At 37.5% G+C, this 17,351-nt stretch overlaps 1 protein-coding gene across 2 annotated transcripts in view; it reads right to left on the bottom strand.

The window, feature by feature from the left end:
• Positions 1-17,351, bottom strand: part of pc (pyruvate carboxylase) — a 373,340-nt gene that overhangs the window by 70,579 nt on the left and 285,410 nt on the right. For both annotated transcript variants that reach the window (XM_015373837.1, XM_015373838.1), the window contains exon 15: positions 4,239-4,460. In XM_015373837.1, coding sequence (XP_015229323.1) covers positions 4,239-4,460 — 222 coding nt within the window. The remainder of the gene's footprint in view (positions 1-4,238; positions 4,461-17,351) is intronic.

Genomic DNA, 17,351 nt, shown 5'->3' with positions numbered 1-17,351 from the left:
AATAATAGCACATCCCTTTAATGATTGATTTAGTTAGAAGTCCGGCAAAGTTGGGGGTACAATGGCTTTAGGACGTCAGGAGTGAAATGGGTTCCTCTTGAGAGGCTGAGGTTTAGGGTAAGTTTGAGCTGCAGTGTAAATTTTGTAAACAGCCACCAGAGCACCAGTTTAGAGACTGTCCAAATTTGTATCACCTCTCTGCAAGCTCTGGAAATGATTATTCCAGGAGAGTTTAAAACTATCATAACATTTAGATAAATACCAATAAGACTGCATTACTCTAGTAGTTACAGACTGCTTTCCTGGCTCTTTCCATATACATGTATATATATTATTCAGTTTACGGGGAAAAGAGGGAGAATATCACAACGCCGTACAATTGGCACTACTCAGTGTTTAATGTATAGACTCAGTCATAGTTGGATTCAACATTTTTTCAGATAAAACAATCCCAACTTTTAAATGGAAGAAATAGAAAACTGAATTACAGTAGAGTTTTAACTTCTTTGGTTTTTAGCTATGTTTGTGGTCTACTACAGAAAGGACAGCCAGCCAATTCCCCTATATCTTTGTGAGCAGATTATCTTACTAGGAAGCCTCTGTTTGGCAAATTCAGACAGGCTCCGACAGGTCTGTGAGGTCGCTAATGAATACAAACTGAGGGTGTAGGGGTGTTGTGATTAAAACGCTGATGCACCAGCAGAGCAAACTGGGATTGGTTATGTTAGCAGGCCAGCTCTAACAGATACGGGGAAACAGCCCAGGGTGTAAAGGCCTTAGAAGGAAAGATTGACAGAAAGTCCTAGAGAAGAAGATCTTCTGTGTAGTTAATGTGTCTATTCAATGTCTGAGGGCAAAAAAAAAACAACGTAAGCGCAAAAAACCTTTCATGACAAATATCTTTAGAATTAGTCCCTATGCCTTTAAAAACAAAAACATAAAGAAGTGGTCCCCATGACTGAAAACTTGGATGGAATGAAGAGATCTAGGCTGGTTCTCAATTTGCAAGAACGAGAGAATGGTCTCATGTTCTCACCAAGTACATGCTTGATAAAAACACTGGACAGTATGGACTCGAGGAGAACGGGAGCATGCAGAATAAATATGGGTCAATTGGGATAGAACGTACATTAAAAGCTCGTCTAGAGCTGCATTTCACCTCCTGTTATTAATAGTCTCGGGATAATGTATTATTACTTTTTTCATTTAGTGAAGGAATAATAATCAACACAGTCAGATAAACACAAATCAAATGAGCGTTTTGGGAACTTTTTCTTTTTTTAATGATGCACTAAATCAGCAAACAGGCCATATAGTGAAGCTTAAAAGTCAATCTCAAGAACGGACAAGTCTGCTCTGACGCATACTCTGTAAATAAGAAGGGGCGCGAGCAACATCCTGGGACTTTGTTCTCAGTCTTATTTACTACGGCTGAGGCTGAATAATAGATCACCACAATAAAACTCAAAAAACCATTTAACTGATTTTGTTTTTCAGAATTTCTCAAACAGAAACAATGGTTATGACTGGTTTAGAAAATCAGATCGACAAAAATATCTATACAAAAAATAAAGTCAACAAAGCTGACACATTATCTCCAATGTATTCTTGTTTGCAGATCAACTAAAGCTCAGAAAACTTTAGGAATAGGGAACGCTAAATGGCTCAGTGTGTTCTTTTATCAGTGAAACAAACCCCACCAACTGTGCCACGGTCAGTGGGAGATTTACCGCTAATCTTAGAACCTGCTGAGCATAGACCCGGAGACAAAGCATAACAGAACCAGGATGCTCACAGCTGGAGCTGACTGGCTGTGTATAACCTCATGCAAATAATGGGAAACTACATCCTAATGTGGTTTTTGCCAAAAACCTGATAGTACTTCTGTAAAACATTGGCATCCCCCCATCAAGGTACGTTTTCACTCTAATCAGAGTAAATCTACCAATCAGGATAATTGGTAGATAGCCTTTATTATTATAGCTAGTATTTTAATTTGGTCATAAACACTGCTAGAAACAGGAGGTCAAATGAGGATGGCAGGGTTCACCTCTGTCTTAAAACAGAGTAGCTGCTTCATACAATACCACCAGAAAAACTAATATAGCCTATTGTCTGATATGTTAAATACTTTTTTCTTTTGTAAAAATGAAAGACGTTAATAAATTAAAACTTAAGCTAATTCAAAAAGTTTGAAAGTTAATTAAAAAAGTTAATAAGCCAAGTTAAAAAGAAGTATGCTAAGTTCTTGTCAGCATTAATGTTCTCAGGGTTCTGTTGTACCAAAAGAAAAGTCATTTTTTTTTGGATTTGTGACTGTTTCTGGTGATTATATTGACCTTGGTTTTAGCCGTGAAAATACTTTACGTTAATAAGGTCTTGCTCCGTCTCCTTACAACACTCTTGACTTAAAATTTTGAATTTTAAGTATTCCACTGATATACAGTAAAGGGTTAACATAACATAAAAAGTGTCAAAAAGGATTTTCAGCTTTTTCCTGCAAGGTAAAAGACTCAAGTTAATAGAATAAAAACCAATCCGTGACAAAAAATCCTGACTAACTGCTTTTAACAGATGAAATATATTAACATAAGCATTTCAGGAGAGTCATGTAAAAGAAAGCAAGGAACAGTTCACACCCTTACTATGTTAAAAAGAAAATTTCCCTAAAATATGAATTGCCTTTTCTTTAACTAGTGGATGATGATTTGGTGCTACGAAGAATTAAAACCTCTCAAAGCCTTTTGAGGCCTTATTGAAAAATAAAAAACACTGCCGTATAGCGATGAAATAAAAGCACAAACAACAAAAGCTCGTGTTTCCCTTAAAGCCCTTGAAACAATAAAAAGAGCAATTCCTCTGAGTATTTTACAATAACTGAACATTAAATGTTTCAACCTGAGGACTCGCCCCAAGTGCTGGCAGGTTCAAACGGGAGAGAAACGAATGTCCTTTTCCAAACCTGCCCAGAGCAACACAAATTCACAGTAAAGAAGCAGCTCAAACCTGATGCATTCATTTTCCTTTGGTCCAATTTCACAGTAATTGTATCTTCTGCTCTGACATGATTAGATTGTTCACTGGTTGTGAAGCTTCTTTGACAAGTGAATTTCTGCACTGACTAAAGGCAGGGAAAAGGTATAATCATTTTCTTTGTGAAAACGCATTGAACAGACCTTCTGGAAATGGAAGGAGGAAGAAGAAGCTTTTCAATGACAGAATTTTTCCACATCTCATGTAAAATAATAGAGCTGCACTTATTCCTCAATAAGGCTGGAGGAGATCTACTGTTTTTCTGATTATTCACATTTTATAAAGTTTTTTCTTCTGTTTCTAAGACTAAGGTAACCTGAAAAAAAAGTGTTGAGTTTAACAACTTTATTATGACTTTGATAACAGTGCAGAAAGAGACCATAATGGGTGCTGCAGTTGCCTCAAATAAGGTTGGGTGAAAAAGAGCTGTGGTGAGGGTAGTCACTAAACACTGCAATGTAGCAGAGGTAAATGTAAGAAATTAACATGCTTCTCAATGTTTGATGTGAACCTAATGAACTGTGGCTTCTGACTGAAAAAGATGGAACATCCTTTAAATTTGACCTGCTGCTTCAGAACTTTGTGAAAATTCCAGTATTGCAGAAATTTGGGCTCTCGTTGTTTAAGACAATTTCTGCAAGTCTCTCTTAAATCTTTGATCTAGTTGCATTGAAAAAAGCATAAACTCTTGGTTCAAATCTTTTCTTTAAAATAAACGTTGTTCTTATGACATAATTTTTCAAATTATTAAGCAGCTTGAGTTAAGAGGTGTTTGGATGCAGAAATCTTGTATTTCTTTCATTTCGATTCAATTAGAAGTTCCTCTAACAAAGAACCTGCACTCTACGGTTTCCTTTCATAAACATCGAATGAAAACAGTAGTATGGCTTGTTGGGTGGTTCCTGATGATTTCAACCATGCTGTGGCACACCTGCTTATCAAACAACAGCTCTGTAGCAAAATTCAAACCCCTGTTTCTTTCAAAGATACAAATGGACAAACTTAAAAAATGCCTTTTTTATCAGATTAAATGCGTTATGCAACAAAGGTGATTTTAGGAGTTTCCCCTCATTTTGAACAGATGCAAATCTGTGAAACAGACTGGTTATTGCTATTATGATGTAGACATGTGATTCTACTGTAGAAGTTTGTGATTTTAGTAAATTAAAGCTTTGCATTTGTACATTAAAGAGAACTAAGCTCACCTCCCCAGTTCTCCAGGCTGAAGAGGTTGCTGAAGTTGTGGCTGACAAATGGGGAGATCTTTTTCAGGTCGTGAGTCCGGACCCTTGTTGCCAAAAGCGATTGGTGGGCGTCCCTAAATGTTGTGTCCATTAGCAGCAGACCCTGGTGGGCTCGGACAGCCTTGGCGAAGCCCTCTGGGCCGTCTCTCAGCAGGACATCACGAAAACCCACAGGTGGGTCGCCTGAAAGCAAAACACAATAACAAAGGAAGAATTGAAATTAATGAGAAAAAGTCAGAGCTGTAAAAAATCAGCCACTGTTTAATGATATTTGTGGTTAAATCTGAAAGTTTAAAAAAATCTAAGAAGCTGCATAAAGATTAGTTGCACTGATTTTCATAGAACTCATCATATAGAAGAATTAAAAGCTAAATAGACTATCTCAGTCAAAAGTACTTGATTTAACAGAATATTAAGCAGGGACAAAAATGACAATATTAGCAAGATTAACGGCTTGAACTAATTTGAGTATAATGACTGGAAGTGGTTTACTCTACGCCATTTATTTTTATAAATAGAGCTTGAGGCATATGAAGTTAAATACACTCGCGCTCTAAAAAAACATATATACAGTTATGACTAATGTGACTGTTTAGAAATATGTGAAATAAATATCTTAATAGGAAAAAAAAAATAAAATAAACTGGTTGCAGGTTGTTTCCCAGGTGAAGGACCGGGCTCAACTATAAACATTTCATCCATCTACAACTTGTCAATATTATGTCTCACACAGAAGTGTCGTGTTGATGCAAATTTCACAGTAAAGCTGTTTTTTTTAAGGACCACTGAACTTTGACCTATGAACCATTCAGGCGTAAAAGGCTGCAGTAATTTTATTTCTAGACAGTTAACATCTGAGAGTCTGACAAACAGCAGACAATCATCTAAAGGATAATAAACCCCTCAGGTCTTTATCAGGTCTTTAAGTGAATGTTTTCTTTTTTGCAAAGCACCAACTTCCAGATAGAGCTCATAAGTGGAGTTTTCCTTTCTTTGAAGTTCTTTTTTTAACTAGAGTCTAGTCTGTCCAATTTAGTTAAGGAGAATAAGTAAAATATGCCGTCATGTCAGGACTGAAAATTTATTGAAATGCAATCTAAGGACCAAAGGAAAACTTTCAAAACCATAGAGATCCTTCAAAATATATAAATTATAATAAATTGGTTAAACCCTATTTCAAGCTAATGCATTTAGTGGAATAGCTATGTACAGGTAAGCACACTATGGAGTTACCTGTGCTTGATCGTAGCCTAAAATAGTGATACTTCTGACCGCTGACATCTTGCATCAGTACAATCTCCTTAAGTATTATCCACCATGTGCTTTCCTAATATGAGTCAACAAATCACAATAGTAAAAATACTGTCTTCTAGTGATCTTCTTATTCGAAAAACAGTGCTGTAAATGTTACCTGAAGATATTGATTAATTGTTTTGTTTTAGTAGCCATTTCATTTGGAGATTAAGCAAGTCTGCGCCTGTACTGACTGCCCCCACCACAGTAATGGTGCTGCGCTGCACAGCAAAAGGGCTCAAAGTCGCCCTCTACCAGTGTGGTGGTGAAGAAGTAGCACATTTTGCTAAAATATTGATATAATGGGAGGCCGAAAATTGCGACATAGTGCCAAATAAAGTTTTTCCCACACCCCTACTAAAGATCTGAATGAAAAACTGTTTAAAATTGATAGGACCTTATTTAAAGTTTATTTAGCCAAAATAATGAACTGAGAAATACAAGGACACTGAGCATTAAAAGTCTGACCTAAAAAAAAAAAGCAAACCATCAACGCCTGAACTCGTCATTCTCAATGTAGCTTGGAGCCAATTTAGATTTAAAATAGTCTTGGTATCTTTAAAGTATCAATCTTCAACTGCAGCAAAAAAATGGCCGACCTTCAATCATATTTCTTCTTTTTCTTCCATGTAATTAGATCTTAAGCTGAATCCTACCTTCCCTTGATCAGTTTTTATTCAGCTTTTCTGCTGTGTACCTTCATTAATCAACTGGAATAGTTAATGGGATGATAGCTGTGTTTAGATGTCCGTCAGCGGAAACAAATCATTCACTTTTAATTACCTTAGAATACTATATTTATCCACATATAACAAAGGCTTTAGACACCAGCTGGAGGAGACAGACATGCAAACTCATCAGGAACTGTGTCAAACAATAACGGCAGCAAAGAGATCCTTTGTTTATGTTCCCATTTGTCACACTCAAACACACACTCTTAAAATTAGACCATTTTCATCTAAACTCTTTTTCACCAGGGTGGCCTGTGATACACTTTATGAGAGGTGGTGTGCCAGAGCTGTAAAAACTTGGTTACAATGCCCTCAGTATGTGACATTTTCTTGGAAAACTGTCAACATTTTAGCGCATTTGGCCTCATGTGGTGCCAAGAACAAAGAAGCGGCAAAAAGACACAAGTCCCATGAGTTTGCTGTTCTTTGCAACTGACCCACTTGCATAAAAACAAACAATCCAATTTGATTCAAAAATCTCACTTCCCCTCCTGCCCGGTTTCACTGCGTGCATTCCACTGCTCCATCTTTTCAATGTCATTCTGTTGCTTTCCTCTTAACATTGCTCACAGGTCCAAAGCCGTCTCCACCCTGCAGCTCTACAGTGCCTGCTAACAACCCTGCAGCGTTACAGAACTCCAAAGCACCTCCTAGTAGAGCTTCAGGGTACGAACAGCTAATCTTGCCATCTGCTGAACAAAGGGACTGCTAAATATGTTTTTCCTTTATGATTTATTTCATTTACATATTACCAAATTAAAGAAGATGTGAGCTTAAGGCATGTGACAGCTGTCCCTGCTGTCACAGACACTAGATCAAATGTAAATGATTTGTTTTTCATTCTTAAAACATCTTTGTACTGATTAAATTTGCATTTATAAAAAACAAAAAGTAAACATTTCAGCGATCAGATTTTTAGTTGACCATTGTGAGTGCACATTTATCCTTGTCTAACTGTTTTACTTATTTTATAGATACTATACTTACGATCAATGCATTTCTTTGAGTTATAAGTTACATTCAAGTTTCTGAGGGTGAGTCAGAGAAAGAAAAGAATTTAAGCTGCAGCAGCTCTCCTTAAATAGAATCATTTAAATGGAGAATACCATTGACTGCATGTGTAAGATGAGGGGAGATAAGGTGGTATAGTGATGGCTATATTTAGTTCCCATTCCCATTTTGTTGGGCAAAAGTCGTAAAAATGTAATTATTAAAAAAACAGTGTTAACCAGCCAAGTCTTTGTTAGTTTGTTTCTTCCTTGTTTCACTGGTCTGATCAACCACCATTTAAGTTTTAGACTTATTTTTTTAGACTTTAGACAGATTTTGTCATTTTGTTTACACAAGTGTAAAACAAAAATTTACCCTCGTGTCTTTTTTTGTCCGGTCAGGTTTTGTTTGAGTTGGTAATGTTAATACCCAATTCTGTTATGTTGACTTCCTTTTTGTGCCCAACTTGTAATCTTGGAGTATTTTGTATTTTTCTTATAAACTCAGATTCTTTTGGACAACATTTTTGGTGTCTCTGGCAGGTTTGTAAAGTCCCTTACAATGCAGTTTACAAATGGTTCAAAGTCCCTTGCAGTTGCATAGAATGTAACACAACCAAAGCCAACTTATTTAAGACAACCAAGTAGCCACTAGATCATTATATATGGAGCAGGCCCAATGGATAAGCAAACAGCAGCTGCAGAAAAAGCCTGTGGACAAACAAAAGACATAATGTCTCAAGCACTTCAATTCTCATGTTTCCAAAACAAGTTTGGAGGGAATAAAGTAGCCTTTTATATATCATAAGCTGTATAATTTTTCATAACCCCCCCAAAAGCAATTCAGTTTTCAAATGTATTGACAGTTACACGAGACATTTAATAATGTTGACTGATAAACTCAGCTGCATAGATCTGGCAGGATTACATTTTATGCATAATATACTAAATCTTTTACTTCCCTCCCATCTCCAGTGGCGCCACCAGGGGTGGCCACGGCCACCCTGTGCAGTGTCTTGGCCACCCCACTCGCTAGTGTAAATTCTACCAGTATCAGTTTAGCATTTATTCCCATTATGCACAGCCAGTGACATAACACTAAAAATCCTAATAAACCCAGATATGATTAGGTGTTTAAGTCTTTTGATTTCTACTGGGAGGTTTGCCACAATAGTAGATTCAAACCCTGAAATTATGGCTTTCAGTGTCAGTGGCCACCCAAAGATTTTTAGCGGCCCCATCTGGCCACCCCTATGAAACATTTCTGGAGGCGCCACTGCCCATCTCCACAGAGTCTGCATTCTATAATCGAGACACAACCCCCAGATCTATCAACCAAGTCACTAATCGCTCCATCTTACTTTACTTCATTGTATTCGTTAAATAAAGTCAAGTATTGAGGCCAGAAATCAAACCATGTCTAGGGCTCCATACTGGCATGGAGTAGCTTCTATAATCAAGAACAATTGAAGTCAGTTGATCAAATTTTAACTGGGAAAAGGTTTTCTGAGTAAATCAACCACTTTCATTGAGTTGTGTACTTCAAATAACCCCTTATTCTGAGGTGGTATGTGTAGAAAAATAAAAAACCTTCATTAACAAAAAAAAAAAATCTCACCTTCTAAAGCAGTTTAGGTAATAACAAAGTTTCACACAGTTAATTTGATCGATTTCCATGCCTGTACTGCAAGGTGCCACTTTCTGTTAGTGTGTTTTGTGTTTTAATGTTTTGCATCTATTCCTAAAGAATCTGTGTTCTCATTGTTGCCATTTGTCAAGAATGACCACTTTAGGGAAATGGATCCATCTTGATAACCAATATAAAACAGAAATACCACCTAGACTTAACCTGCAATTGTCAGATCCCTCTATTGCAGAGGAGGGATTAGCAGACATGGTCTGGATCCGGACCCACCTGCTGGCTAATCTGGACTCAACCTGATTTAAAACATTTATAAGTTACTGCATGTTGTCCAGGCTACATCTGATACAAATTATCCAATGAGTTGCTGTCAGGGTTGCTGCATCTAGCCACTTTTATACACAACAGCAAGCTGGGCGGTGGGAAAGGAGGAGAAGACTAAGGAAAAGACACCAGAGAGAGTGACTGCTAGAACTACATTAAACTGGTGAAAGAAAAGTGAAATGGTTTGCTCAAAGATGACCCTGCACATTTTTAAGTATGTTTGGCTCAACCTGCTGCTGTGAAGCAGGATTCTCCACCATAAACATAATCAAAAATAAATATTCATCCAAGGCTAACGAATGAGCACCTTGATATGTGCTTGAAAATGGCTTTGTCGCTATTCAAACCCAGGTTTATAAAACTTGCAGGGCAGCCTAAAGCCTACTGCTCTCATTAAGTCATAAGAAAAAAAAACAGTTCAGGTGTTTTTATAAAAAATGTGAATCAGGAAACTGTCTATATACCAGACTAACAAATTCTTGTTCTCTACTTCCAAAAACACTTTCAATTTTAAAATGGAAAAATTAAAAAAAAATGTTTTAAATATTTTTTTTGTATTAAAAAATGCAATGTATAACATGGATGCATACACATCACATTTTATTTCATTGTTAAATTTAGATCAAAGTAACAGGTTATAATAAGAAATGTCTCCAGACATTTACTGGTTGTAGATTTTCTTTATTTTAATTGGTTACCCCTGCTCTATTGTTCTTAAATTCAATTCCATTAACATTTAAACCAAAAAAAAAAATTTTTGCTGCTATTTTTGTCATCTCTGGAGAGCCTCAAACCCAAAAAGTCTGAAATGACCCAAACATTTAAGCCCATTCTACCCACTAAATTATGCTATTAGTAATAGTAGTAAAATAAATCAAAAATCATAGCTTAGTGAATTTAAATCCGTCAAGCAAAACATTCTTTTTTTAAATAAGTAAACGCATAGATTGATTCAGGCGTTTTTAAACCTGCTTTTGGTCAAGCAGTGGTGGGCTGTATGATAGAGTATTGTTGATCATTTAAACCCCTAAAGCTCAGCAGTGACTCACAGGGAAGGTGATAAGTCAGACCTTTTGTGTTTTGACCTCAAGCAGACATTCTAAAAGCTTGCAGGATGGATCACATCTGTCAAAACTGATTCTTGCAAATCTTACAAGAACCTGGCTGATCCGCAAGGTAATTCTTTCTGCACCTCGGCTCAAAAATATCAGAAGCTGACATGTTTCTGGAAGCCGATTTAAAACAGTTATATGATCTTTCACACAAATCTGTTTCTTTGCATTCTATAATTCACCTAACCTGCTTTAGATGTATATTTTGTAAATATTGAACAAAATGGGGGAGGCATAACTAAAAAACTACACGTATGGTTCGTTTCCAGTCTCAGGGAGACAAAGCTTTTATTCTAAATGTAACATTCATCTTACAAGGTTTACTGCTTTCAGCAGATAAAATCAAACTAGATAAGTGCATTCAAATTAAAAGCCAAGTGCAAGGGTGTTGGCGGCATCATGTTGTGGGAGGGTTTTGCTGCATGAAGGACAGGGCCATCTCACTAAATGGATTGCATCATGCAAAGAGCATATCATGTTGAAATATTACATCTCAAGATCAAGGCCATAAGTTTAAACAAATGGGGACAAATGGTCTTTTTCAAAAGGAAAATAAGCTGATAAATCACCTAATTAGTTACAGGACAGTTTCTTGCAGAGGTCTTTAATCCTGGGGCTTTATGTACAAAGCATGCAAATAAATTTGCTATGCAATGTTAAAATGTTAGGTAAGTGACCAGAATCTTAGAAATGTGTGGCAGCAGAATAAACCTTTTCAATTGAAACTACAAAGCGGCAAAACTCAACTAAATACAATGAAATATGTCCATCCATAAAGACTGACTTTTTTTTTCCCTTTTTAATAAGTTTGAGCTTTAATGAGTTAAATATCAATGATTAAATCAAGGGCGATTCACATCAGCATCAACTGGTCTGTTTAAAATGGAACAGGGTTTGTTTCTGACGTTGGTCCAGACCTTTAGTTCAGGTCCGAATAAAGACCAGCAACCTGTGGTGTGGACCGAACAGAACCAAGAACCACCTCTTGAGGCAGTCTTTGTCCGCTACCTAAAGCCAGGAAACATTAAGTCTCTTTGGACTTGGAAAGCCCCTGTAGAAATTAACATAGTACTAAATTCATACCTGTTAAGCTTTCTGTTGCTAAGCAACATTACTGCTAGCAACTATTGGCTCTTTATCGACTTGAAGGACACATTATAACGTATACATCACAAAACAAAAAGCTTTGAAATCTAAATACATTAAATGAGTTGCTGTAAATAGTTTTCCAGCTAGAACACCATAAGTTTACAGTTTACCTTAATTTCCTGGCTGCTATTTCTGATTACAATTGTTGGTGGGAGCAACAATTGTCACATTAGTGAGGTTATATTCCTTTTAAAAAAAAAGTATAACATAAAAATAAACAATAACAGTGACAACTTCAGTTTGATATAAACGGTTTGTATTCCCGTTTTTGTCATGTACATAAACGTGCCTTCATCTGTACACCAAGGAGCATAAATACATCCCTCAAAAGGGGCACTTTCATTCCAGCTTAAAAAAAAAAAAGGAAAAAAACCCCAAAACTACAGCTCTCTCAAACAAGTCAGCTCTAATGAGTCATAAAGTTGTCAAGCTGTAGACTACCAGATATGTACATTAATAGCTGCAAAACGCGTGATTGAAGGACAGCATCCTTGACACTGGAGGACATCCCTAATGCAAGAATGCACAGAGCTCATTTCAGAGATCCTACTGACTTGCTGGCACATGATGGATGAGACTTATTAGCTCATTCAGATTGACCAGTGTCACAGGGAGGAACTATGCATCACAGGTTAAGCAGACATCTAAACCCTGTACTTTGTTGAAAGGGACATTTAGATCTGCACTGTGAATGATGTAATAATTTCCAATTGAAGGCATCAAGAGAATGCCAAAAACATTCACACCTTAAAGCTTTTCTTAATTTTAAAGTAATCTTCTTTAGCTTGGAATGTGAACCTAAAGGCTGCAGTATCACATGAGTGCTTTTGTATTACCTTCATACTAAAAGCATCAATTTATAGCAATAGGTTTACTTGTTTAGATATTCTTGAGTGAACAAAGGTCTTTGACTCATACTGACAAAAGTGCATCGCGTGCATATACATAACTTTTTTTAAAATACAAGCAATGTAGAGTAAATGGATGATCTGAAAGAGGTGAACCTTATCCTGTCCATTATGAGAGGCAAAGAAAGCAGGACCACTCCCTGAGGAAGGGTAGGATGGGAATTGTTGAACATGTACTGACCATTTCTAGTGAGCTTTCAAAGCTCATATGTGGTTCTGAAACAAGATGACTGCTAAAAGCATCCACGGAGAGAAACAAAGATGTTAGAGGAATTCCCATGAGAAATTCCTGCATTTCCACTTTATTACAGTTTAGCTTTAAAAACAAACAGGGTAAACATAGCACAGGTCTCTGTGGGCGATCACCAACATGTCTGTTGCACGTCTGCCAAACTAAAGCTATCTACAAGCTGAGCCAGTAAACTGGATCCATTTATCATTTTACCTAAGAAGTAAAAACTTTAGACCAGAGGTGACCAGTTTAGTTCTATCCTGGAACTTTTAGATTCATCCCTTCTCATGCACAGTAGGAGAGGTGACCCTCTTTTGGCCCACAAGAAATATGCAGGACTTTGGCACAGCTGGATATCAGAAAAATGTATGCTGCAGTACAAGCAGTGTAAGAATATGTTTCTGAACCAGTGCAAGGCAGATATGCAACCACTGCACCAAGGGCATTAGTTGCCTGGTATTTTTTTTCCCCAAGCTGAGCCTGACCATGAAAATTCTAGCATCCTAAATAAGCAGACTAAAGAAAGACTTGAAAAGTGCCAAGTTTTCCTGCTGCTATCAAAAAACAGGTAAACCTACAACTGGTATGGCGCAGTAAAAAAGTGTCCAGGGAGAAAGATTGATTCTCATTCATGTCATTTCTTTGTATCCCATCACATCTGTGACACTTTTACCTGAGCACTATAAAGAGAAGGGCTTGTATCCTCTGGGACTGCAGCATCTTCACATACAATGATCCCTACATTCGACGGTATCCAAAAAAAAAAAGGAAAAGTGATGGACTGAATTTATATACTGTATTAAAAAAATACAACTAGTGAAGAGATCCAAGTCCCACATGGTTGCCGTGCGTGACAACTGACCCACTTGCACACAAACATCTCTTCTCATTTCCATCGAAAGCCTCCCACCTCCCTCCGTTACTCTGCACACACTTCAATTCTCATGTCGCTTCATTGCTCTCTCTTCCTGACGTTCCTCACCTGTCTGCTGCTCTCCACACTCTGCAGGTCCCTCTCCTCCAGATGCAAAACGCTCAGAGAAAGTAGACCACGGCACTTACAAGTTCTCAATATTACACAGAGCAGACAGCTCATCTGCTCCTCCTGAAAAACCCCTGATGAATTGTTTTTTTTCTTCGATGTTTGCACAAATACTTGATGCCATCTTACAGTTAGGTGCATTAAAATAAGAGCAAAAAGCACCCAAAAATTAGACATTGTTTCTTGCTGCCCATTTCATTACCAGACAAACAAAATATAATTAATTTAAACTGCTCAAGTTTGACCTCATGAAAGCAGCTCACAAAATAGAGGTGTGCAAGAGTGAGAGAATAAAAACTATATAAGTTATTATTATTGTTATTATTGTTATTATTATTATTATTGTTATTATTATTGTTATTATTATTATAAGTGAGCATGCATCAGTATCTTTAAGTTTCAGAAAGCAAAGCATGAAACTCACTCCTTCTGAAACCTTCCAACAAGGTTTGGTCCCAACAAAGAAAAAAAGAACAAAGGCAAAGAAAGCATTTGAAGGCTGCAAGAAATAGAATACAAAGAACCAGATGACCCTTCCCCAAAAAATAGTGAACTTGGAACGTTTCAAAACATTTTAACATCCTAAAAATGGACCCAGAGCATTAAAAGCAGCAAGGAGAGTGACTTCATTTCTATTAGTTTTTCCATGAGGTTGAGCTTAGAGAAATCTGGTGATTAACCTGCGGCTGGCCTCCACCAGACAATAATAGGATCAAGGATCTTCACAACACCAGTGATCTGCCTACAGAGGGAAGGTTTCATATCACCAATCCTAATTAGACTTTAATAGACCAAGTAGGAAATATGAGCCATCAGGATAAAGTAGCATCCATGTCACCAAGGTTAAATGTGCTCTTTTTGTAACTTACTGTGCTCTATTTTTAGATATGAGAAATTTATTTCCAGTTTAAAACAAAATAAGCTGCACTAGTTGTAGGAAAACACTGGAGATGACCTTCAGAGTTCCAAGGTTATGCTGGAAAAAAGTCTAATTTCTCCTAATCCAAAGTACACAAGAGTTTAAAAAAAATAATAATAAAAAATACGTACATGTCTGTCATCTGGGTCATGACGACCACAAATGGGCTTAAATTGCAAGACAGCCAGACTCTGCTCAGCTTTCTTTGGAAGACATTTCAAAATCTATCCATGTTATTTGGAATGTGTGTAGGAGGATGGAACTCTATGCCACTTAAATACATCAGTGCTCCAACTACAGATTACTCTGGTGCCAACCAACAGGATTGACAAAGACTCATGGAGACATTTACCCCATTTACACTACCCTTGAACAACCGTGCCGAGACCGGTCCGAGCTCAGTAACTGAGATAACTTATCGTGTGTAAATGGAAAGCAAACTGAACTGAACCAAGCTAGACACAACCGAACCGATATAAATGCAGACCAGTTCCAGAGGTGGGCTCGGCTCGGTTTTTCCCTGACTCGGTTCTCTGATAACAAGAGTGCATGAGCAGAGCGCGTCATCTCCGTCTGGCTACACATCGGGATTCACACTCCATTCCAGTAGTTGGCGGTAAACAGAAACAGAAGAACAACTTCTTCTTAAACTATAAACAACCGAAATCTTCTCCACGCAAAATTTTAAATAATGGCATTTTAAATAACACCAAAGTACAGCAATAATCAAGCATAACTTTCTGAATGTGACGGGCGGCGCCATTTTGTTTTGCTTGATTCCCTCTGTCTTTTTCTTACCGTTTTATGGCGGTTGGCAAGCAGCTTTTGGTGCATTACCGCCACCAACTGCTTGATTTCCTCCTTCAATACTGGCAGTAATACTGCAGATTGTCACTAGGAGGCGAGGAACCGAGATAGCGTGATGTGTAAACTGTCGTTAGAACCGAGCACGGCCTGGTTAACTGATCCGAGCTCGGACCGGTCTTGGAATGGATCGGTTTTTCAAGGGTAGTGTAAATGGGGTATATGTCAACTCCTGGATAGATGTAGAAAGGCTGGTTTCCTTCAAATTAAAGCCCATTTGTGGGTCCTTACATGTTAGGGTTTTTTTTTAAATCAAAGTTATTTATTTTAAAGAGAAATTACCAGGTATGGTTATCCTCTAGTCTCCATAAAACTGTCAAATGGTTTGAATCATTTTAATGAGTTCTTGTTAATTAGTTTTTTTTTTTTTTTTTTTTTTTTACATTTAATCAATTGTCAATCAATTGCCTACATCATTTTGGCAGGATATTGTTGTTTTAAAATGGCCTAGTCAAATTTCAGACTTAAATTCAATTGAAAAGCTGTGATGAGACTTGAAAGGTTATGTTCGCCAGCAGAGCCATCCAATCTAAGTTTGAGCTCATCAAAACAAAATGACAAAAGGGACAACCCCCCAACATCTGAGGTAAATTGAACTAAAAGGCAGACCCACGTACAAATCAGTGCTTCAGCACAGCATTAATTAACAGCTGGGAATCTTTTATGTTAAATAAAAATTTCTGGAGAATGTATAAATATATTTGAACTGTGTAGCTTGCTCAATTTATCTATTACAGCTCCACTCCTGCCCCCAAGTCCACTGGTCAATTTTTCCTCCAGAGATTAAACACTGGCCTCTGAGTCTCCCATCATCACCTGTTTCTCCTTCCATGTCCCTGTCCTTCCCTGCCTCCACGCCTCTCTAGACAGAGTGTGATAATACAGGCCTAATCCCCCTCTTCTCCCAATCCCTCCGTCAAATGAAAGAAGGGATATAAGCATATTACAAATCTCATTACCAGGCTTTAGGTATGCCTGTGTGCGCTGCCTGTGCTGCATACAACTACCCCGTCAGCTGCTTACAGTAGGTGAGTGGGAGGGCTGTGCACAAATGCTGACGATGGAGTGTTTGATCGTTCTGTATCTATACCAGTTAAACAGTTCTAAATTTGTTCCTGTTTGTGCGTTTCATGCGAGTAAGCTGGGCAATAAAAGCTGTAAACACAAATAATCTGCATAACCAAGATAAAAGAAAAACAAAGTGGCGCACAGAAGCACAAACATTGGAAATTATTCCGTCTCATCCCTCTGCACTTTATTCCACTGAGCACGTTTTTAGATGTCGGATCCGATTAGTCAGACATGATTATGACCCATATTATTTCATTTTAAATTTGTGTGTATAGAGCGTGTCGATGCAGAGCAGGGTGCTGATGACCATGATAGATCCAAAGAGCTCAGGAAAGGGGAACGTTCACATTTATGGCCGATTGTTGATCAAAGAAGAAAAAAAATGAAGTTAAAGATGTCAGATATTTTTTATAAATGGCTCATCATGCTTTAACCATTGTTTTAGATTTGCATGCTTTATAACCAATTATCAACCCAGTACCTGCTTAATTTCAGAGGTTTTCTTTTTGCAAAGGCACCTAATGTTAAATTAATGTTCAATTCAATATTGAAATGCACTGTGCCACTCAGCTAAAGCCAATAAGGACTTGCTGCAGGCATTAAATGTGTTCTAACACTAAAGCAGCAAATACACTGGCAGTGTAACACGCACAAATCACAGCAAAGCGGCATATGTTTGAAAAAATTTTTACGAGAAGCTGAAGAGAATGTTCCACAGCAACTGGTTCAGCAATGGTGCTCTGAGCAAAGACAAGCTTTTGTGACATGGTAAGTAAATGACAGGACTATGTGTGAAAG

Source organism: Cyprinodon variegatus, unplaced genomic scaffold (genome assembly GCF_000732505.1).
Source record: "Cyprinodon variegatus isolate N-32 unplaced genomic scaffold, C_variegatus-1.0 Scaffold93, whole genome shotgun sequence".
Lineage (NCBI taxonomy): Eukaryota > Metazoa > Chordata > Actinopteri > Cyprinodontiformes > Cyprinodontidae > Cyprinodon > Cyprinodon variegatus.
The sequence above is the reverse complement of the archived record's forward strand: the minus strand, read 5'-3'. Positions and strand labels throughout refer to the sequence as shown.